The sequence below is a fragment of the Moschus berezovskii genome, chromosome 15, assembly GCF_049115385.1.
Source record: "Moschus berezovskii isolate FMDL1 chromosome 15, NW_MosBer_1.0, whole genome shotgun sequence".
NCBI classification, from domain to species: Eukaryota; Metazoa; Chordata; class Mammalia; order Artiodactyla; family Moschidae; genus Moschus; species Moschus berezovskii.
In genome coordinates, this window is record NC_142474.1 from 40,697,286 (window position 1) to 40,720,984 (window position 23,699).

Genomic DNA, 23,699 nt, shown 5'->3' on the forward strand with positions numbered 1-23,699 from the left:
CCGCTCTACATCAGGGTCTGAGGCTGTGCTCACTTGCAGATTTCTCTGGGTTCCCCACCAGTTTCCGTCTCTTTCCCAGCTTATCAGAAGAGGTGAGACTCGGCTGTCGAGAACACTGTCAGCTACTTTGCTTTGAGGGAGATTGCAATGGCCAGGTTTCTCTGTATATTTCATTAATTCCAGAACTCTTTCCTCTTTCCAAAAAGACATGACCCAGAGAAGTATTTGAGGTAAAATTTCCTGAAGATGAGGTGACTGAAAACTAATGGAAAGAATTGCTTTTCTACTGTGGGGTGCCTGCTCCGTGCCGGGCAAGACACACTAGCTGTGTTTTGCTTTGTACTTCTGTTTCTGCTTGGAAACTTCTCCTAATGGAAGCTTTAGTATCATTTGAGCAGATAAGCTACTATCTTACATCCAGCTTTGAATTCTTGGGATTTTCAGTGTCTTTTTACTATAGTCTGCAATACTCAGGCATAAGAGGTGCTAGTGGACACGTCTCTAGACCTGATGCCAGAAAGTTTGCTGTCCATCTTGTCTTTAGAGTATGTAGTTGTGACAAGGGACTGGTTCTGAAACTTTGAGTCTCACTTTTCTAATTTATAAAACAGAAGAAAATATTCAGAGACATTTTTCAGACAGAAGACAGGGCTTGTTTACTTGTAGTGCAAAGTGTGGTGAGGAGAGGGAAGGGTCCAGATTATTACTGAATCTCATTTGTTCATTCCTTAATACATCCCACAAGGCAAGTGATCTTAAGGAAAACAAGGACTGAGACCCAACAAAGGAAAGTTAGACCAAACATCTACCTCCTTGAAAATAAAAGATTCTGAATTATAGAAACATAAATGCAATATTAGTCAGCCTTAAAAGGAAAGTTAATCTCACCATTTGCAACCACACAGATGAACCTGGAGAACATTAAATGAAATAAGCCAGTCACAGAGAACGAATATTTAATGATCTTTTATAGGTGGAATCTAAAAAAATTGACTCATAGAAGCAGAGAGTAGAGACATAGTGCTCAGAAACTGAGGACAAGGCTCTGAGGAATGGAAAGATGTTGATTAAAGGTACAGACCTTCAGTTATAAGATGCATAAGGCTGGAGATCTGATGTACAGCATGGTGACTATAGTTAATAATAATAAATCTTAAATGTTCTCACCACACACAAAGTAACCTATGTGAGGTTATGGATCTTCTGGTAGCTTAATTGTGGTAATCATTTACAATGGATAGTTACATGAGAGCCTCACTGTTTACAACTTGAATAGATAGTTTTAGATGTATTCTGTGTGGCTTCACTTGTAGACAGAGATCTCAAAAGCTTTCACCTGGTTTCTTGATGATTTTGAAGTGAATTGAAGTGAAAGTCTCTTAGTTGTGTTCAACTCTTTGTGACCCCAAGGACTGCACAGTCCATGGAATTCTCTAAGCCAGAATACTGGAGTGGGTAGTGTTCCCCTTCTCCAGGAGATCTTCCCAATCCAGGGATTGAACCCAGGTCTCCCACATTGCAGGTGGATCTTTACCAGCTGAGCCACAAGGGAAGCCCTTTGATGCTTTTACCATGCCCTCAGACTTTAGTTGATTTTGCCCCAGACATCTCACAGTATAATTTGTATACATGACTACAACTTTATTTTTAGTCCTTTGGATTGTATCAGCAAATCACTGAACCTGGAGGTGGGCTTGGGTCCTCTGATGCCTGTGATCAACCACTGGTCTCCTGGGGTTGAAGGGTTCCTGGGTGTCCATTTAATCACTGACCAGGAACATTCAGGGAAACTGTCATGGGTTTATCACCACACAATTGCAGAATGAACCAAATGCATGAAGAAAAGTTGGTTCTTGGGATGATCAGTCTTGTGCCTTAGCAATCTCTTAATCATGTGTATATTCAACTTCTACCTTTGTTACTCATGTAGGTTCCTAAGAGTGAAGCCCTAGAGGCCACCAAATTTGCTATAGAGGTTGGGTTCCGCCATGTTGACAGTGCTCATTTGTATCGAAATGAGGAGCAGGTTGGCCAGGCCATTCGAAGCAAGATTGCAGATGGCACTGTGAAGAGAGAAGACATATTCTACACTTCAAAGGTGCTGTGTGCGGTGTGTGTGTGTGCATGTGTGCAATTGATTGTGTGAAGGTGACAATTAGGTAATAGGATCAGTAGTTAGGTGAATGTTGTTTATTGATATAGCTTTCTTTGCACATATTTACATCTTAAATCTAGTATCTACTTCTCTTTCCCCTCCCAAAATAGAGAGTGGTTATAGCTATTTCATCATTGCTGTGTTCAAATTTTAATTTTAATTTAGAATTACTTTACTTCTCTGAACCTAACAGAACAGTGTGATTTAGTATGGGCTAATGAATCAAACAGAAAGAAGTATGATTAGATTATAATTTCCTTATCATCTGGGAGACTTTCTCAAATTTTTTCACATTCTGAATCTCAGATCTCAGCTCCATCAGTAAGAAAGCATTAGGGCTTCACTTTGTATATTATACAAGATCTAGCCAAAGTATGTATAATTATGTTCTGCACATGTTAATGTGTTCAAAGCACCTTCCTCTAGGTTATGTAATACTAATTAATTCTGAAAAGATTGACTGTTTGATGAAATTAGACTGTTTGTCCTCTGACACTCTTTCAAACATAATTCATATGTTGGGCTTGGTAATTTTTTGATAAGGTTATTTATATCTTGATTCATTTCATTCTTTTGTGAACAGTGGAGTGATGATAAATTCAAATAATGAAGTTTACATGGATAGGTTAGACTTAAAATTGAACTCTAGAAGAAAAGGGGCATTTTTTTTTAGTGGTCATCCATTTCTAACCAATTAAAAAATATCTAATTATTGAGTGAAATGAGACAAACAAAATTGGCTGCAGTGTTCATTTCACACAGCTTCCTTTGTTTAACCTCTGCAGCTTTGGTGCACCTCCCTTCTACCAGAGTTGGTCCGACCAGCTTTGGAAAAGTCACTGAAAAATCTTCAACTGGACTATGTCGATCTCTATATTATTCACTCTCCAGTGCCTCTGAAGGTTAGCAATCTGCTTTTGTATTCAATCATATGTATTTTTTTTCCTTTCCTCAGAGCGCTTATAAACTTGGATGGATGGTTGACTTAAGATTTTCTTAGTAGGCTGAAGAGATAATTACACTAGAGTAGAATCCCTCAAGTAATAATTTCTGATCATCTTTTTACTGAGCTTCCTTGAATCCTTAATTCTGTTACATGCCTCCCAGAGAAAGGCTTTCAACAATAATCTCATATGCTTTGCCCAAAAACTTGAGAAAATATAAATGGGCATTTTTAGCACACAGCCCTGATTATAACTTTTGAATCTCTTGGGGATTTCATGAACACAGTTTGGTAGAGTGGTGAACAATGACACTGCCTCACACTAAAACAGTCTGAGTTGTTCCCCCTTTTACTCTTTCAAGAGGAGCAGATTCGGTGGTGCTCCCCCTTGATGGGTCTAAACCTCCCAGCCTTTAGAGGGAGTTGAGAGACATTGCCTACACTGTTGCCTGACTTCACGATGAGGATTATAGACTGCACCTAGCCGTTAAGAACTGCACATGTACACCCATGGTGGATTCATGTCAATGTATGGCAAAACCAATACAATATTGTAAAGTAAAATAAATAAATAAAACTCAAATTAAAAAAAAAAAAAGAACTGCAATGGGAATTTCCTGGCAGTCCAGTGGTTAGGATTCCATGCTTTTATTGCTGAGGCAAGTCGAGTTGAGGGAAGGAGTTCAGTACTGTTCTGAGAACTAAGATCCGACAAGCTGTAGCCAAAACAAAACAACAGCAACAACAAAATAAATGTATTCCGTATAACTCTTGATTTTAAGTTACAGAAATCTACTCAAGGATACTATGCAGAAGAGTCTATTTGACTATGTAGATGGCATATCCCAGGCATGGATAGATTTAAGGATTTGCAATACTCTTCAGTAATGTAACCTTTTTTAAAATCCCTTATCCTGTCATTACTCTTGGTTCTCTTTATTTTTACTGAACACATTCCATTGGTGGCAAATATGGCCTTGGGGCAACTCAAGGTTAATACTCATGAAATTTGAGAGCATGTCTGGATCTTCTACATTCCGTATCCACCTAAGCAGACTCTTGCTGGTTCATGTGCCTGTCCTAGCCTGTCAGATGCTCAGAGGGAAAAGGAAGTCTGATTATCTAGCCCAGGTCAAATTTGCAATCTTTAATCTGGACATAAAGCCATGTAACTTCCTGCCATTCCCAGCACAAAAGAGGCATTTTCCAAGAGCAAAGTATAAGGGGCAGAAAAAAAAGTCACATAAGTCACTGATAGTCCCCATTACAATGTATGAAAATTATATTCATTAAAAGATATATTAGGTGTAAGAGATTAGTGGGAGTCTGCCTCCTGAAGACATTGCTCATAACTCCATTTGCAAATCACTTTTTTAATATTGGTATCTAGAATACTGCTTTACCTATTTCATAGAGGTTTAGTGCCTGGTCTAGACATGCCTGGCAGCCTAGCTAAATGTGGAGAAATTATTTGGTAACAGCTCTAAAATGACTGCTTCTATTCCAGCCAGGGAATAAATTTGTTCCAAAAGATGAAAGTGGAAAACTGATATTTGACTCGGTGGATCTCTGTCACACTTGGGAGGTGAGTCTGGGGAAAAGAAATCCCAAAGGAGGAGCCAGGAGAGGGGGAATTTCTTTCATTTCTTCCACCTGTGAGAATGGGCTGTGGCCCATCAGCAGTTCATGAACCTAAGGGCTGGGATGCTGGGGTTGTGGGGAGGAATCATTGCTGAAATGTTGACAGAGAAGAACAGTGGAGGAGAATATGGGACAGTGAAGACAGGCATCTCTTTCCTTCCTTGTGATATGTCTTCTCTGGGGTTTTTCTAATGAAGAGATGGTAATTCTTCTTGTGTCATGACCCTCTTCTTTTTTCTTTCTTAAAATCAACGTTAATTCTTGACATGAGACACTTTTTACAGATTTTTTTCCAACATTTATTCTTGATCTATCAATCATTCCAAGTGACTGTTCACCACTCCTCCCTCCCAGGCCCTGGAGAAGTGTAAGGACGCAGGGCTGACCAAGTCCATTGGGGTGTCCAACTTCAACCACAAGCAGCTGGAGAAGATCCTGAACAAGCCGGGGCTCAAGTACAAGCCCGTGTGCAACCAGGTAAGCAGCTCGGCTCCTCTCCCTCCTGCTCTTCAGAACCTCCTTCTTGCACTGGAACCAGATGTCTGTCTGTCTGTCCTCCCCTCCTGTTCATCTGACCTTTGGGGACAGAAGTTTCCAGAGAGCAGAGCCTCTGTCTGGATGGTGTGAATAGAATCCATAACAGTATCTTTGATAAAATCTGGGTGGAAAATATGGGGAGAACTTACCGCTAAGTTGTGGTAGGAATTGAGGGAAGGTAATGGAGGTGAAAGGATTTAGACTAGTCCCCCAGAACTTAGAGGAAGGAAGCCTTTCCCTGAGCTGAAACGGTGATCACTAATCTGATGTGAAAGTGCCTCAGAGGGAACTGTGTACAGGAAGGAAGACCATGAAAACACAGAATGAGAAGTAAATAACAAAGGGAAAAATCAGCTGAGATAGGTGTTAAGTGTTTGTGTGGGGTCTAGATGCCCAAATCCTTAATGTTGGTGTCTCTGCATTCATTGGTCTTCATCATGGAGCACAGTACAGAAAAGTTTCCTAGAGATGATGAAGGTCTGTCAAGTCAGATGGATGAAGTTAAAGACTTATCATGATACTAACTAGATATTCACGCAGGAACATTTACTTAGCTTAGAGCACATCTGATCATTTATTTAGTCTTGGACTGGTTCTCCCATCAATGTCCATCATAAAATTAACTGGTTAAGCACACTTGTCTATGTCTGTTTCTGCACTCTTACTTTTTTGGTTCTATTTTTACTTTATTGTGGTGAGAAAACTTAACATGAGATCTAATCTCATAAAAAAATGTTTAAGTATTCAGTACAATGCAGTGTTGTTTACTATACAGTGTTGTACAGCAGATCTAGAATTTATTCATCTTGTATAATTGAGACTTCACACCCATGATTAGCAAATCTGGATTCCTCCTTCCTCCCAGCCCCTGGTGACCATCTCTCTACTGTTTAATTCTAATTTTGACCTATCTACATGTATAACTGAGATGTGATATATATGTCATGTAATCTTTATCCTGGTGAAATGGTCTTATTTCAAATGTATCATAATGTCTTTAATGTACAACTTGAAGTCAAGGATAAAGAATCTCCTATAGCAGAATTCTTTGCAAGCTTAGTGTAGCTTACATAATTCAAGAAATATACATATATCAATTATATATATTTTTTTCAATTTTAGAAATTAAAATATTAATGTGATTCTAACATCAATTTTTCCCATATTTGTTTATTATGAAAAATTTCAGATATTAGAAGAGTTAAGATTACAACAGGGGATATATATATATATTTGATTTTATGTATTTATTATGTATTATATATTTAATAAATAAAGATCTATAACACTTTGTTGACCTGTATCTCATGTGGTTGCCATGTCACATTGAGCCTCGTTTCTCGAGGTCTTTTCACCTAGAATGACCACTGAAGCATTCTGTTACCAAAATATCTAGACAAGCTTTTGACAGATACACTGTATTTATCGCTGTTTTGTGACAATTAGTATGCATGTGCATGTGCTCTGCCGTGTCTGACTCTTTGCCACCCTGTGGACTGTAGCCTGCCAGGTTCCTCTGTCCACAGGATTCTCCAGACAAGAATATTGGAGTGGGTTGCCATTCCCTCCTCCAGGGGATCTTCCTGACCCAGGGATCAAACCTGCATCTCTCACATTGGCAGGCAGGTTCTTTACAACTAGGACCACCTGGGAAGCCTCCACACTTATTCCTACAAGACAGGGTAAAACTTATCTCCTTGTCACTAATTGTCAGTTTCAAGAAAGGATTTATTGTAATAATCATCAATCCTGGAGGAAAATATTTTTTTGTTCTTTCCACCTTTCTCATCACTAGGGCTTCAGGGATTTTTATTTACTCTGTGTGCTATCCTTGTTTTCACTCGTGATTCCTTCTGATGCTCAAGTCTACCCAAATGTCACCTGTGGGCTCCCCATCAAAGTGGTTCTTTTGTTCTTAAGTCATTTGTTCATAAGTCTTTGAGCAATTTCTTGCTGTCTGGCACAGTTTGATGTCCATGATTCTGACAGTTCTTTTCCTGTCCCCAGTCTGGAATTAGGCATGTGTCCTGGTGGTGTCCAGTGGTGTTTGGCAACCAAGATCTGGTTCCTAGAGTTGCTTCCTCTCAAGAATGTCATTATTTTTGTTTTTATCTTTTCAGGAGACAGCAATAAAATTTCTTTTTTAAAAAAATACCATGACTTCAGGTTAATGTTTAAGTTGTAATTTGATGTGACACAGTTTTTTCTTTAGCATTTTTTAGACTTTTAATCTTTGTAATATTAATATTGTCTTTTCATATACACTGACACTCTTCTATCTTCCATTCTATAGGTGGAATGTCACCCTTACCTCAACCAGAGCAAACTGTTAGAGTTCTGCAAGTCACATGATATTGTCCTAGTTGCTTATGCTGCTCTGGGATCCCAGCTATTATCAGAATGGTATGAACATTACTGAAGACAACAAAGAGATTTTCTAAAACTCAATTTTTGAAGAAATATTTTTATCCTAATGTAACAGTGCTCTGGAGATAACTCTCATTTGGCAGGAGAAGAGAAGAGAGATGGGCGAAACCCTTCTCTTTTGTCTTCCCATCCATTACCCAGCCAATTTTTACATTTCATGTATCTTGTTGTAAAATGTTAAAATGCAAGTCTGCAATAAATTTATATATAATTCCATAGTTGAGAACTAAGACATAAACTTAAGTCATGATTTACTTATTTATTAACTAATGAATAATAAACTTTTCAAGCTTCCCTTATGTCTAAAATCAGGATAATATTAAGTACCTCCCAGGTCTATGATGATAAAAAAATAACAAGTTGAATCATTTTAGTAAACATTTATTTGTAGGAGTATTGCATAATGCAAACAACAATGGAATGAATCGTTCTCATCTTTGGATTACTTAATTTTTATCAACACTTGAGAACAGTGAAAACTTAAAAATTTCCTGGTCTTCTCCATCTCATTTTCTTTTCATGTCCTTATACTTACTTTAGAGATGTGATTATAAAAGAAAAACAACCACTGAGAAGTAAAAACAGAAAAAAATTCCACAAGATTGGCAGTACTGGTCTCACAAGCATGCATCAAATGCCTGGGAGAGCTTTGTAAACACATACTGCCAGGTGCCACAGTTGAGTTTCTGATTCAGTTTGTCTGCAGTTAAGCCATGGAGTTTGCATTTCTAGCAAGATCCCAGGTGATGCTGATGCTGCTGGTCCATGGACCACTCTTTGAGAAGCATTGGTCTAGAGTGAACCTACTTGGTCTGTTTGAGAAGCCTCCTTAGAAACTGAGTACTTAGTCTCAGCTCCTCAGCATTTCTGAATTTCCTTTCAGGGTGAACCCAAACAACCCTGTTCTCTTGGAGGATCCGGTTCTTTGTGCCATTGCCAAAAAACACAAGCAAACTCCAGCTCTGGTTGCCCTTCGCTACCAGGTACAACGTGGGGTTGTGGTTCTGGCCAAGAGTTTCAACAAGAAACGGATCAAAGAGAACATGCAGGTGATGATGAGTGGGGCTGTGGGCAGAGGACTCCTAGGGAATATCCTTCACGAGGGTCATTCTTTGTCTGTCTCTCAAGATTTTCCTTGAATCAAGACAAGTTACCTATTCTTCCCCATGCATGAATGTGTTGTGTGTGTTCCTGGTGATTTTCTCCTCCTGATGTGGCAACGGGAGAGGTGGCATGGCTGGAGAGGGTTCAGGTTAGACAGAAAACAGAGATTATTGTTTCAGCATTACATCAGTCATTTATTCTGTCACCTTGTGCAAATGACCTCTCATTTTCTTTGTTCTCAATTGACAAAATTGCGTTATGTGATTCCCATAGATCATTTAGGCTGTTCTAACAAACACCACAGATTGTGTGGCATAGAAACAATTGAAATTTGTAGTCTCACAGTTCTAGAGGTGGAGATTCGAGATCAGGGTGCCCATGTGGTCAGGTGAGGGCCCTCCTCCAGGTCACAGTCTTCTCCTTGTATCTTAACTTGGTGGAGGGGGCAACAGAGCTCTCCTAAGTCTCTTATATGAATATGATATTGTTTAAATCTCATTCATGAGGGCCCCACCATCATAACCTAATTAATCACTCTTCAAGGGCCCATTTCTAACACCATCACAGTGGGGTGAGGTTTCCAACAGGTAAATTTGGGGCACACACAAGTTACAGCAGTGATCTTGAACCTCTAAATTACCATGATTTTATTTTACATTTCCCTGAATAGTAATGTAGCTTCATTTTTATACATTTAATCTCTGTGAGTTTTTGCTGTGGCAAAGTTCCTATTCAAGACTGTGCCCATTTTTGCTGAGTTGTCTTTGATCTGTGTGTAGGAGACCATTATCATACTCTTAGCCATAGCTGTACAGGAAACTCTCCCCAGTTTCAGGGTTTAATACAGAGATAAGTTATGCTTCTCTTGATTCTATAGTTTGATGATCAGCCTGCACTCAGCTTAGCTGTTGTCCTCTTGGCTGGGCTCTCATGCATTTGTAGTTTAGTGCAGAGCAGCTCGGCAGTTTTGCTTTAGCAGGTGAATGTGGCTCTTGTCAGAGGATCCTGCACACCTTTCCATCTAGTTTTTCATATATGTTTGGCTAGACTGTGGTCAGCTAACCTGGTCTTCATCTCAGCACGGTGCTATGATCCCCAGTCAGTGAGTGGGGAAAAATCTCCTTCATGTCTGAACTCAGAACTGACTCACTACTTCTGGGAAATATCACAGTCCAATGCAAATATCACTGTCCAAGGCAGGTTACAGCTCAGGTCAAGTCAAGGGGAAGGGAAATTTTCCCCTGAAAATTGTTTCCATTTAAACTTGATTCTGTAATATAGCTGGGACTGATTTTCTAATAAGATATGGAAAGGTGTATATATATATATACATATATATATATATATATATATATATATATATACATATATATATTTAAATGTAAATCTAAAGGTCCATATTTTTTTACAGATTTTCGTTGTCAACTCTGTCATATATCAAGTGTCCATAAGAACATTTCTGACCTCTCTTCTATTTAACTATTCAGTTTTCTGTACTGTCTTATTATAGTGGAAAATAAGTCTTGCTTTCCAGAATGGTACATTCTCCTTCCTTAAAGAGATCTTTGCTACTTTTCACTAAGCTATTCCTTGATGTAAATTTGGTATTGCTTTCCCAACTCCCACAAAAGAATACATGTTTAAGTCTTAGGTTCATGTTGCATTGAAACACTAGAATGTTTGAAGAAAACTGATTTCTTTACAAAATTGAGATTTCCATGCTATGATTATGAGATGAATTTCTAATTATTTAGGTGTGCTTTCATATTTTAAGCACATTTCATAACTTTTTTCCTTAAAAGCTTTACATAATCCTTTTTGGTTAGATTTGTTCGTAGATAATGAATAAGTTTGATATGGGATTATTGGGTTGGTTTTTGGAGGAAGGGGTCCTCCTTACAATTCTTATTAAGTTCAAAGTTATATCATATTTAGGGGGTGTTGGGAAGGAGAAAAACAGCTTAATGAATGGTGAAATGCAGGTATTTTGTCTGAATTGTCCAACTGCCCCTTTGTTTCTGAAGGAAGATATGTTTTTTAATTTTCTGTCTCAATTCACTTAGAAAGATAAGAGACTGATGCACTATAATCTGTTTAAGGTGGACAGAAAAGGAGAAGGTGTAGGAAGCAGAGGTGAGAACTCTGCAGAGGGTCCCAGTCTTGTTCACTTGGAAGCTGAGGACAGACACCGCTTCCCTGTCCCATCTTCTTGTCTGTATCCGGCTGGAAGTCCTTCAGTCCCCAGGGGGAGGCCAGCTCCTTGGAAGAGAGGTTAATGGGATTCTTCCTTCCTTCCAGGTGTTTGACTTTGAACTGACTCCAGAAGACATGAAAGCAATCGATGGCCTCAATCGTAATATAAGATACTATGATTTTCAACAGTAAGTGACTTATATATATCACACACACACTGTTTTCCCTAGCATATAGCTCAGCAGAGGAATAAACTTTCTTAAAACTTAGTTTTAGGAAGGATGTCCTGATTTCCAGCATAGGAGTAAACCAGGGGCTTCCTGCAGACCTCAGAGCAGAAGTTTCCTCCAGGGCTCCATTTATCACTAACAGAAATGTGACTGAGCCCCAGGACATCCCATAAGTAAGATCCCCAGATTTGACATTATGGTGAATTCACTACATTGTGCCTGTAATCCCTGTGCCTGGTGTACCTCCTCTCAGGGCTAAGGGACATAGTAGACACAGAGAACACAGTGCCTGCAGCCCACTGTTCTTTCAAGGACCTAGATGAATATTTCACCTTTAAATCCTTTTAGGATCAGGAGGAAATGATAAATAAGGACTGTGTAATAAAGAATCCATCTTGGATTACATTCGTGTTTATCCTAATGTATGTGTATGATCAGTTATGTCTGAATCCTGGCGGCCCAGGAACTGTAGCCCTCCAGGCTCCTCTGTCCATGGGATTTCCCAGCAACAATATTGGAATGGGTTGTCATTTTCTTATCTAGGGGATAAGATCTTCCCAACTCGGGGATCAAACCCACATTTTCAACCTCTCCTGCATTGGCAAGTGGATTCTTTAACAGTGAGTCACCTGGGAGTCCCCATGTTTATCCTAACACAATTGTAAATGTATTGCTGATGTTTTTTGGAGGAGGGACCCACGAAGGCCAACAGGCATTATTGCTGAGTAGTCACAGTGGGACTGCTTCTGCCCCTTCCTCCTAGTGTCTGATGGTTTTTCTCCCTAATGGGTGTTTACTGTATCAAGACACCATCCATTTCATCCAAATCAATCCCTTTCCCCCCGTTACAACACATTTTCTCATCTTTGTAATGTCACCAAATGAATTGCCAGTAGATCATGAGCTTAACTGACTCTCCAGAGAGTGACAGCTGTGTCCTTAGCAGACACACCCTGGTAAGATCATCTGGGTCTCTAGTTTCTTGAGTCCAGACTTCATCTAAGGCTGCCTTTGTCCAGCAGGTGTCCATCCCCTGGGGAGCCCCTACCTCCTTGGTTTTGACTTAGTCACAAACCTAGGATTCCAGCTACCTAATTACCGCAGGAGGATGTCAGGATTGAAGAGAAAGAGGGCTAATCAAACAGAGAGATATTGGAAAACAGTTTAGAGAGAAGTAAATACAAATTAGTGATAAAATGAATATTTATTTTTAAATTAAAGATATCAAAACTCTCCTTCTTGTTCATAAAGAAGATATTTATATGTACATATATACATGTTTATAAGTGTACCATGATTCTGAGAAAAAACATAATGATAAATGAAAGTTATCTTTCATGTTATCTTTCAGTTATCTTTTCTGTTCTCGAAAGCTTATGAGTGTGTTCTGTGTTCTCCTTCATTATGCTGTGAATGCCTAGACTTACTCATCCTTGCGGGTTTATGTCAACAGCACAACTCTTGGCACATAGAATTGCTCTGAATGCACTCTTTAATGAATTGAGTTGAAAAGGACCAAGTTAGAAAGAAAAATCAGGCCATAAGAAAAGATAACAGCAGTAATACTAATGAATAAATAATGTGTTTCATATAAACTAAGAAAACAGTAATCACAATTTATAGGTATGATTATTTAAGTGTATGTGGTATTTCTTCAGTTTAATAGTAATTCCTCAATGGAGGCATCCTGTATTTTGGGTATGCTCAACATTTTTTCATTGAATATTTATATGAAAAAGAGCAAGGTATTGCTTAACTGTGATTATTCTCATCACTTACAGTCGAAAGTTCCACCTGTGTCTGAAATGACCTCCATAGTCAGCCCTAGGTCTTGTGCTCCCATATAAATTGTATGTAATTATATATTGTATAAGTCACTGTGGAGCAACTGTTACACTTGAATGTTGGGATTGGACATGCAGGTGCAGTGCGCACATGGAGCAGACACCTGTTGTGTGCTTGTTGGGGGAGAAGGAAGGACATGTTTTATAGATTTTGAGTTTGAGCCCATTCTGACTGTATCCACAGAGTAATCCTCTCTAAGACAACAAGACAGATTTAATAAATCGATCCTCCTCCTTCTCTTTCAGGGGTGTTGGTCACCCTGAGTATCCATTTTCTGAAGAATATTGACTGGGTGAGCTGTCCACCATGCCTTCTACCTGAACGTCTTGCTTCTAGGGTTGTGAAGAGCATTTCTATACTTGGTTGAGGTGTTTAAAAGAAGTGTCTGAACTTTGGAAAATTTGTTTTTCTTTAAAAACTTTTTTATGAAATAATCAAGATTTCAAATATGGGTACTAGTTTTTCCTGATAACAAAATACTTTGAAAAATAAAAGGGAAAAGATAGAAAATAAAGATAAACTGATTAACCCATTTAATAAATTTGGTGCATTTTCCTTTGTTGAAAATGAATCAGTCAATCTAAGAAAGAAATAGAAAATTTTATTTGAGCCAAATTTTAGAACTATAATGCAGAAAACTCTGATGACTGTTCTGTCTTCTAGAAGTCAAGGCACTGGGGATGTAAGTTTTGGAGACAGAGGGCTCTACATGAAAAGACATATTATTATTTTTTTTTTCTACTGAAATGCACACACATGTTCTTTATACATCACATTTATACAAAAATTAATGAAAACCTTAAAATTTACAAATAATATTAAGCATCTACTATATGCTGGCACAGTGCTAGGTGCCAAGCAAAGTCTTAGCAGGGAGACTCTTTCAGTTCAAGTCATTTCCTCAAAGGCTGCCGGGTTTGTCATCGTGGGAGAAATTCATCTGTGGACTCTCTGATGCTGCTTTAAGTGATCGGATCGGGCAAAGTCTTTGTCACATATAGTACACAGGTAGGGCCGCTCCCTGGTGTGCCTTTTCTTGTGCCTGTTGAGCTCAGATGAACGGGAGAATGCCCATGTGCATCCATTCATGTTACATTTATAGGGCTTCTCTCCTGTGTGCACGTGCTCATGGATTCGCAGATGGGAAGATTTGGCATAGGCTTTCCCACAGTTATAGGTGCAGATGTAGGGCCTCAGAATGTCAGGCCTCTTCTGCAATGGACACCTCTGAATCTTGGGATTCCACTTCTGCATTTCTACAGGTTGTCCTTGGATCAAATGAGAACTGGCAACATACAGGATTCTAGGATATAGCAATGATGCTGAGCAAAGTGGCATCACATAGACTCGGTGGGGAGTGTCTTTATCATTGAGTTTCTTTATCTGACCCCGATAGGTAGTTTGGACCCCACTGAAGGTCATCTGGCTTCCATAGAGGCTCTGGTCATCATTGAGGGCCTTCATCTGGCTACCCTCACTGGGGATTGTCAACTTGTTTGCATTAACAGCTGTTGCTTGACAATCAGTGATGAATGTCTTCAGAGTGTCAGTGACATCCATCAACTGGGATGCTGCTGCAGGGTTTCTCTTATCAAAAGAGATCACCTTGGAGTCAAAAAGAAAGTCACTTTAGGTTTCCAAGGGGCAAAGTAAGACTTTAACATGGACAAAAACTGTCCCAGGGATGACAGAACATGCATAAATCATCATTGTGGGCCTCAAAAGATTCATCACCTGCTTCTTCAGGGACTCCTCTTGGCTGACGTCATCATGGGCAGTCAGAGGTACACATAACTCTGACTCTGGCACAGCTAGGCTTCTTGTTTTATATGTCTCATTGACCTCCTGGAGAAACTCCTCAATGTCCTCAAGTGTTGGAAAGTAAGATGTCATGGAAGCCTCTTTGCTGTTGCCTGATAACTGAACTAGATCCTCAGTTGTGGGTTTCTGGTTCTGCATGGACTCCTGTTGGCTGTCCTCTTCATGGGCAGTCAGGAGTGCGCAGAGTTCTGCCTCTGGTGCTGCTGAGGTTTCTGTCCCATATGTGTCATTGAGTTCCTGGAAAAACGCCTCAAGCTCTTCCATTGCTTCAAGGTAAGAGTCTCTTGAAGCCTTTTGGCTATTGTCCAATAGCTGATCTTCAGTTGTGGAGTCCTAAACTCATGTCCATTGAGTCAGTGATGCCATCCAACCATCTCATCCTTTGTCGTTCCCTTCTCCTGCCTTCAGTCTTTCCCAGCATCAGGGTCTTTTCAAATGAGTCAGCTCTTCACATCAGGTGGCCAAAGTATTGGAGTTTCAGCTTCAGCATCGGTCCTTCCAATGAAAATTCAGGACTGATTTCCTTTAGGATGGACTGGTTGGATCTCCTTGCAGTCCAAGGGACTCTCAAGAGTCTTCTCCAACACCACAGTTCAAAAGCATCAATTCTTCAGTGCTCAGCTTTCTTTATAGTCCAATTCTCACATCCATACATGAGTACTGGAAAAACCCAACCTTGACTATAGGGACATTTGTTGGCAAAGTAATGTCTCTGATTTTTAATATGCTGTCTAGGTTGCTCATAACTTTTCTTCCAAGGAGCAAGCAAGCATCTTTTAGTTTATGGCTGCAGTCACCATCTGCAGTTATTTTGGAGCCCCCCAAAATAAAATCTGTCACTGTTTCCACTGTTTCCCCATCTATTTGCCATGAAATGATGGGACCAGATGCCATGATCTTTGTTTTCTGAATGTTGAGCTTTAAGCCAACTTCTTCACTCTCCTCTTTCACTTTCATCAAGAGGCTCTTTAGTTCTTCACTTTCTGCCATAAGGGTGGTGTCATCTGCATATCTGAGGTTATTGATATTTCTCCCAGCAATCTTGATTCCAGCTTGTGCTTCTTCCAGCCTAGCGTTTCTCATGATGTACTCTGCATATAAGTTAAATAAGCAGGGTGACAATCTACAGCCTTGACGTACTCCTTTTCCTATTTGGAACCAGTCTGCTTTTCCATGTCCAGTTCTAACTGTTGCTTCCTGACCTGAATACAGGTTTCTCAAGAGGCAGGTCAGGTGGTCTGGTATTCCCATCTCTTTCAGAATTTTCCACAGTTTGTTGTGGTCCACACAGTCAAAGGCTTTGGCATAGTCAATGAAGCAGAAATAGATGTTTTTCTGGAACTCTCTTGCTTTTTCGATGATCTAGCAGATGTTGGCAATTTGATCTCTGTTTCCTCTGCCTTTTCTAAAACCATCTTAAACATCTGGAAGTTCACGTTTCACGTATTACGGAAGTCTGGCTTGGGGAATTTTGAGCATGACTTTACTAGCGTGTGAGATGAGTGCAACTGTGCGGTAGTTTGAACACTGGTGTATCCATCGTGTGCTCAGGGACCTCAGCGTCGTGGGCCAAGAGTTTCCAGGACTGGGCTGCTGGCTGGAGCACCTGGCCTTTTAGAGAGGCTGGGATGGATGGACAGCAGTCCCAGACCAGCTTTCTTTGGTTGGCCATACCCTGCTGAGTGGATCCCAGCCTCAAAAACCAATCACCTGGGAATTTTCAACCTCTCAGGGTACCTACCTGGTTAGGTCACTCAGAGGCACTTCTGGATGTTTTCTACAGTCATTTGCCAGGTATTCAAACTGTGCAGGGGAAATGGTTTACGCAATTTGCTCATTTAATCCTGAAAAAGTTAAATAGGAAAGTGATGGTTACCAGGGGCTGGGAGGAGGGAAAAATCAAGATTTGCTAAGTCTCAATTTTACAAGATGAATAAATTTTAGAGATCTGCAATACAATTTTTTCCCTAGATTTAATAATATACCACACTACATTGTATTGAAGAGTATTGTATGCTTAAAATTTTTTATGAGGATGGATCTCATATTAAGTTTCCTAACCCCTCTTAGCTTAGTTGGTAAAGAATCTGCCTGCAATGCAGGAAACCTGGGTTCAATTCCTGGTTCGGGAAGATCCCCTGGAAAAGGAAATAGCAATCCACTCCAGTATCCTTGCCTGGAAAATCTTTTGGACAGAGGAGCCTGGTGGGCTACAGTCCATGGGATTGCAAAAGTCGGACACAACTTAACAACTAAACGACCACCACAACCAACCATGAAACAGTGAAAATATAACAGAAAATATGAGAACACAGAACCCAATAGAGAAAAGTGTGTCTAAACAGTTAATTTTCTGATGGATATCAAAGGGAGAACCAATCTAAGATTGAGTAAATCACAAGGTGTGCTCTACATTTGAGTAAATGTTCCTGAGTGGCTATTCCATCTACTATTAGTATCACCATGAGCCTTTATCATGACCCATCTAACATAAATGACTTTCACAGTCTTTGGCAAATTTTTCTGTACTGTGCTCCCTGTTGAAAATTCATAAATGCAGACACCAATTCTTAAGATGCAGGCATTCAAACCCCACACAAACTCTAAAACCCATCTTATCTGATTTTTCTCTTCTTTTGACTTCCCATTCCATGTTTTTATGGTCTTTTTTCTGTATGCAATTCTCCTGAGCTGATTTCTGGTCATGTTTTCAGGTTAGGGACATGCCTCTTCCCTTTAAGTTCTCGGTAACTTGTCTAACCCTCCTTTACCTTCTTTGCATGCATCCACCCACACACAGTCGCTTCAGTCATGTCTGAGTCTTTGACACCCCATGGACAGTAGACTGTCAGGCTCCTCTGACCATGGGATTCTCCAGACAAGAATATTGAAGCGGGTTGCCATTTGCTTCTCCAGGAGATCTTCCCAACTCAGGGATCAAACCCAGGTTTCCTGTATTTCAGGCAGATACTAAGCCACCAGGGAAGAGCTTAATATATGTTGCAATAAATACAATTTTTCTAGGTTCTAAAAGGGGCTCAATGTGGCTTATGTGAATTTTGTCTCTTCCCTGTACTTGCCTATTTTGAAATGCCTCTTTTGAGCTTTGAATGGCAGTAAGTTACATGGCTTTATTTCCAGAATAAAAATTGCACTCGACCTGGGCTAGATAACCAGACTTCCTTTTCCCTCTGAGCATCAGAGGCCCTAGGGCAGTTGTATGAATCAGCAAGGTTCTCTTTAGATTGGTATGGAATGAGGACGATCAAGACAGGCTCTCAAATGTTCATGATCATGAGCCTTGAGCTGCCCCAAGGCATATTTGACAGCAATGGAAAATATTCAGTAAAAAAAGAAAACCAAGAGTAATGCCTTAATAAAGGGTGAAAAAAAGGAGACATATCTGAAGAGTTCTGCAAATCCTTAGATCTCCATGGTTGGGACCCGCCATCTACATAGTCCTCTAAGCTATTTTGCATCAGATGGCTTGAGTAGATTTCTATAACTTAAAATTAAGAGTTCTACATGATACAGTTCTTAGTGGCTGAGTGCAGTCTACAAACCTCATCATGAAGACAGCCATCATTGTAGGCAAGGTCTCCAAGTTTCTATTAAAGTACCTAGGTTTAGACCCACCCAGAGCAAGCACCATCAATTTGTTCAACTTGAAAGGGTGAAAGAGGAGATAAAATCATCGTGTTCAAGTGTAAGAGAGTGTCACTGCTCACCACTACTGCACCGAACTGTGGGCTCAGGAAATCCCCAAGAGACTCAGGCATCATAATTAGGACTGTACTGAACTCTCCTATTTTTATTTCCACAAGTTTCTGAGGGAAAGAGATCATGAAATTGGAGGGGAACCCAGAGTAATCTGCAGGTGAGCACAGCCTCAGACCCTGATGCAGACTGAAAACTGAATGCTCTCTCCTCTTTCACAGGGAATGGTTCTAGCCTGGTTAGTGGAACCAAATGACTCTCCTAGTGTCACAAGGGGACTCAGTGCTTGACAATCCAAGCCCTTCTCACTCATGTTACATCCACTACTATTTATATCTCAACCCACAACCACTACTGTTACCTCTGGAGGTACACAGGTTCCATAAACCAGGACAGGAATGAAGTGGCCATCATTAAGTTTCACCTTCTGGCTTTTGAGATCCACTGCCTGTTGCTCCTCTGAGTAAGCAGATTTTTTTTTTCTTCTTCTTCTGCCTACACAGGTTATAAATAACAGGAATATGATGCCTGAGCTGCACTGTCCAATTATATTGGACAGTAGTTATATTGTAGGAGGGGCAAGGTGAAATCAGTAAACATGGAATCAGAACAGAATCAAAGTCAGTTAACCTGTTTGCTGTTTTAAAAAATCAGCTTTATCTTAAGTTATATTATGATGAGAATGGCTGAACAAGTATTGACTGTATATTAGACTAGAAACTTCCACATAGCAATCTTTCTGCATTTTTCTGATTATGAAGCCCAATCTTGATCAAACATCAGCTGAAATAATTAACTTAGTTACAGTAAAAATACACACACATACAGAATCACACAGTTTAAGGGAGTTATAATAAGAATTTTTCAAAATCTTATCCCTAAAAAAAGTATGAAAACTTCAAATGAAAATAAATTTGCTTTTTAACTTTTCCCATTGGCAAGATTACTTTGTTTTATTTTGAGAGTGGTGAAATTCTGAATAGGACACAAAAACCAGACATTTTGTTGTTCATTCACTAAGTTGTGTCCAACTTTTTGTGACCCCATGGATGGTAGCTCACCAGGCTTTCCCATACTTCACTATCTCCAGGACTTTGCTTAAGCTCATGTCCATTGATTCAGTGATGCCATCCAACCATCTCACCCTCTGTCTGCCCCTTCTCCTCTTGTCCTTAGTCTTTCCCAGCATCAGGGTCTTTTCCAATGAGTTGGCTCTTTGCATCAGGTAGCCAAAGTATTGGAGCTTCAGTTTCAGGATCAGTGTTTCCAATGTATATTCAGGGTTGATTTCCTTTAGGATTGTCTGATTTGATCTCCTTATTGAAGATTAGTTATTAATAGCTATTGGATACCATGTCCAGTGTGTAAACAGACTCTTAGAGGGTTTATACCTAAATTATGTAACTTTTAGAAATCTTTCATAACAGAAATGATACTTATTACATACTTTACTATCTTGCTGAGTGGTTATTCATAAAAGAATCTGTAAACAAGTTAAATTCTAACAAGTTTAGGAAGAGTTAGGGAATCATGATGCATTGATACAAAGGGATGTTGTGAAGCCAAATAAAATTTAACACATGGAGTGAAGGCAACAAAATGGTGAGCCAGGAATCATTGAAGCCTCCCTTAGAAAGATAAGAAAGCAAGCAGAAACCAGATGGGAAACCTCATAGGAGCTCTGGAAAACACTCAATCAAAAATCTACAACAACAATGCTTAAAATGGATAACCAACAAGGACTAACTGTATAGCACATGGAATTCTGCTCAATGTTATGTGGCAGCCTGGACAGGAGGGAGTTTGGGGGAGAATGGATATATGTATATGTACAGCTGAGTTTCTTCCCTGTTCACTTGAAACTGCCACAGCATTGTTAATCAGGTATATCCCAATACAAAATAAAAAACTTAAAGTTTGGGGAAAAATCTACAGCAACAAAGTGAACATACAGTTAGGAAAAATCCAGAACACAGTGGAAGAACATTTCATTGTGGTTTTACTCACCTGTACCCTTCTCCTGGCAGTGCAGGGCAGTCTTTTTCTCTAAAGGGTGACAGTTCAGCTCTCAGTTACCTCCCTTAAACCAGACTGATCACAAAAAAAATATGCAATGTTCCAGCGTATTTGCAGGCTGCCTGAAGACTGGTGTATGTTTTACTTCAAGGGAAGTAGGAATGGCAGTTACAGCTGAAGGGGCTATATATGCACAGATGCCAAGGACAAGGGACTAAGGGTGGAGTCATACACTAGAACTTGTAAAACCCTGAGTAAAACTGGGGTGTGGATTTAGTGGACACTGGGCATTCAAAAATAGCCACATATTCTGGAGAATCAAATAGGTAGACATATGCCAGGCGAGATGCTGACTCAGAAATGAACTGAGTTGCTCTTAGCTGAACTGTTGGACTGACCGCAGGACTAGGAACATGCCAAGTTAACTAGTGAAGGCCAGTCAGTGACATGGCACACATTTGCAAAGAGTGGATATTTGCTGTTGTTTTAAGTATGGAATTATAAGCACACACACACATACCACCAAATGCATCAAAGACCTTTACATACAGATACAAATATGGAACTCTTAGAAGAAAAACTAGAGGGAAAGCTTCGTGACTTTAGATCTGGACATGTCACCAAAGTATAGGCGTGCATGTATGGTAATTTTCATGTTTCAGTCATGTCAGACTCTGTGCAACCCATGGCTCCTCTGTCCATAGGAGTCTCCAGGCAAGAATATTGGAGTAGATTGCCATGTCCTTCTCCAGGGGTTCTTCCTGACCCAGGTATCAAACCTGCATCTCTTAATTCTCCTGCATTGGTATGTGGGTTCTTTACCACTAACACCACCTAGGAAGCCACTAGTGCAACCAAAGCACAAAGAACAGAAGAAAAATAGGTAAATCAGTATTCATCAAAACTCAAAATGTTTTGGCATCAAATAAACTACCAAGAGAGTGAAAATCAATCTGCAGAACAGGAAGAAAAACCTTTGCAAATCAATTTCTGATAAAGCTAAATTGACTGGAACTTCAGGGAAACATCCTAAAACTTTATCTGAAATTGCTTGTTTCAATTGCCAGAGTCAATTGGTGACCTTTACTCTTTATTTTGGCTAATATTTCCACAATTAATCTTCAGATTATCCTTGCCAGTTGATGCAAAATTTGCAGTTTTTATATTTCCTCACTCTTTCTGAGTTTGTCTTGACTACCACCATTTCTCTTCCTTACGGATTTAAAGCATTTTCTAAGAGAATTTGAATTTAAAACTTGAACAAGTTTTAGTGTTTCCCAACTAGCAGAAATGGATATGGTAGAAATTTTTACATTCTCTATGTGAACAGCTGACACTCAGGAATGGAAACACATTGTTCCACAAACATCACGCAAGCACTCTGGTGTATTCTCTCCATACCTCCAGTAGTCACCTCTGTTTCTCTTCTGTTTTTCTTTGGACTCCAGTTTTCTACACAGTGCATCCCAAACCAAAGTAACTTTGTGAACAGGATGATGCTAAGCTCCAGGTGGCAGTGGCCCAGGTGCCTTGGTCATGTCCCCTGGTTCCTGCTTCTATTCCATCCTCTCCACATCTCAGAACCACCACCTGTTCTTCATCTTTATATTCTTGCACTTACTGGATCTCAGAGTTTGGGGCAACTTGAAGACAAGTCACAGTCATAGAATTGTGATCATATCACAACAGGAATAAAGTGTTACATCAATAAGCATCTTTATTATAGAAGGAATTGATAATAATATATAAGAAAAGGTCGATTCTCAAACAACCGTTCAAGGAGTTCTTCTTATGTAACATGCATCCTAACATCAGCTGGGTGTTCATCTAATCTCATCTTCAATGAGAATAATTTCTTCACGTCTTGGCACAAGTACACCTAGTATTCTTGATCTGATAACTAGAAACATCTTTCATCATGGTGTTCATGATTTCCACTCACAAATTTAATGAGTAAGAAGAAATCAGAGTTCTTAGTTTTTCTTGGAATTGATTTTATTTGGGCTGTTTTGAAATTGATCTTTCTTAGAAAATATAGCTGAAGAACATACTGTATTCTAAGTAAGGAGTCAAGACTTGAGGGTGACCCTGATCATTGGGGACTAGCTCTGAAAGCATGTACAAGCTTCTGTGTCTTTGTTCTTTGAAGTAAAATACTGACTCAGGAGTTAATGATTGAGAAATGTGAAGATGCAGAAACAAAGAATAGCTGTAGTATAGGGAACTGGTAACAATTTAGAGTATAATTCTGCCACATTGCAGAATCACCAAACTCTCAGTTCCCTGAAATTTATAGACAAAGGTCTGACATACATTCCTAAGTTATTTTTAGAGTAAGCAGCCCCCACCAAATGAGAACTGGTGACAACAAGCATGTAGACCCTAGACTTGTTGAAAGCAGGAGGCTGATAATGCTTGAAACTTCACCTTGATGCCAACCAGTCCAAGAACTGTGCATGAGCTGGTCTTGCCTTGATCCTTAAACACCACGAAACTCCTCACTAACTGCTCCAGGGAGAGTCACACGATCTTGAGGGCATTAGTCCTTCGTGGCTCCCTTTGCCTGGTAAAGAAACTTTTTGCTACTTCACCCAATATTCTGTCTCTGTGTTTCTATTTGGCACCAGTGAACAAGGGCAGAGTTTTGGCAACAGCTGCACAGAGACATGCATTGTCCCAAGTCATGTTTTCCATTCAGGTACAGCTGCCTGAATGGTGGTCAGCCCAGCTCCAAAGGGAATACACAGGGCTGAAGCTTCAAAGTCTCGACGTCTCAATGTTGATATAAGAGAAAAACAAGCAAAAAGGCTTTACATAATTGCCTATATGAGTGTGAGGATGGAGGACAGCTGGAACTGTGCTGGGAGAAAAGACCCCATATCAGAAGACCCTTTTATTTTTCTCCAGACCACAGAGAGTCTCACTCAGACAGTATATAGGTTTCATGTGAATTTTGGCAATCATGGTAAAAACTATCAAGGACTATTTGCTCAAATATATAGAAATTCAGCATTATCTTATTATTTGATCACAAACTTTTTTTGGATTTTATTTTGTTTTAATTGAGGAT

General features: G+C 39.7%; 2 protein-coding genes across 4 annotated transcripts in view; one reads left to right on the forward strand and one right to left on the reverse strand.

The window, feature by feature from the left end:
- The window catches only part of LOC129559585 (aldo-keto reductase family 1 member C3), a 30,561-nt gene that overhangs the window by 304 nt on the left and 6,558 nt on the right, over positions 1-23,699 (forward strand). The window contains exons 2-9 of one of the 3 annotated variants that reach the window (XM_055431504.2): positions 1,931-2,098; positions 2,941-3,057; positions 4,606-4,683; positions 5,094-5,216; positions 7,570-7,679; positions 8,587-8,752; positions 11,106-11,188; positions 13,321-13,616. In XM_055431504.2, the coding sequence (XP_055287479.2) occupies positions 1,931-2,098; positions 2,941-3,057; positions 4,606-4,683; positions 5,094-5,216; positions 7,570-7,679; positions 8,587-8,752; positions 11,106-11,188; positions 13,321-13,363 (888 nt within the window). In that variant the 3' untranslated portion in view covers positions 13,364-13,616. Of the gene's footprint in view, positions 1-1,930; positions 2,099-2,940; positions 3,058-4,605; positions 4,684-5,093; positions 5,217-7,569; positions 7,680-8,586; positions 8,753-11,105; positions 11,189-13,320; positions 13,617-23,699 lie in introns of those variants that run through there. The other 2 variants (XM_055431508.2, XM_055431518.2) reach the window with 2 other exon arrangements.
- On the reverse strand, positions 13,727-15,163 carry LOC148775422 (Krueppel-like factor 2). Its single transcript, XM_088844003.1, has one exon. The coding sequence runs from the start codon at positions 14,633-14,635 to the stop codon at positions 14,012-14,014; it is 624 nt and encodes a 207-aa protein (XP_088700129.1). The 5' UTR covers positions 14,636-15,163; the 3' UTR covers positions 13,727-14,011.

Bases quoted from the DNA above. Each gene is read 5' to 3' on its own strand.
- LOC148775422 (XM_088844003.1), bottom strand. From the start codon at position 14,635: ATGGATGTCACTGACACTCTGAAGACATTCATCACTGATTGTCAAGCA.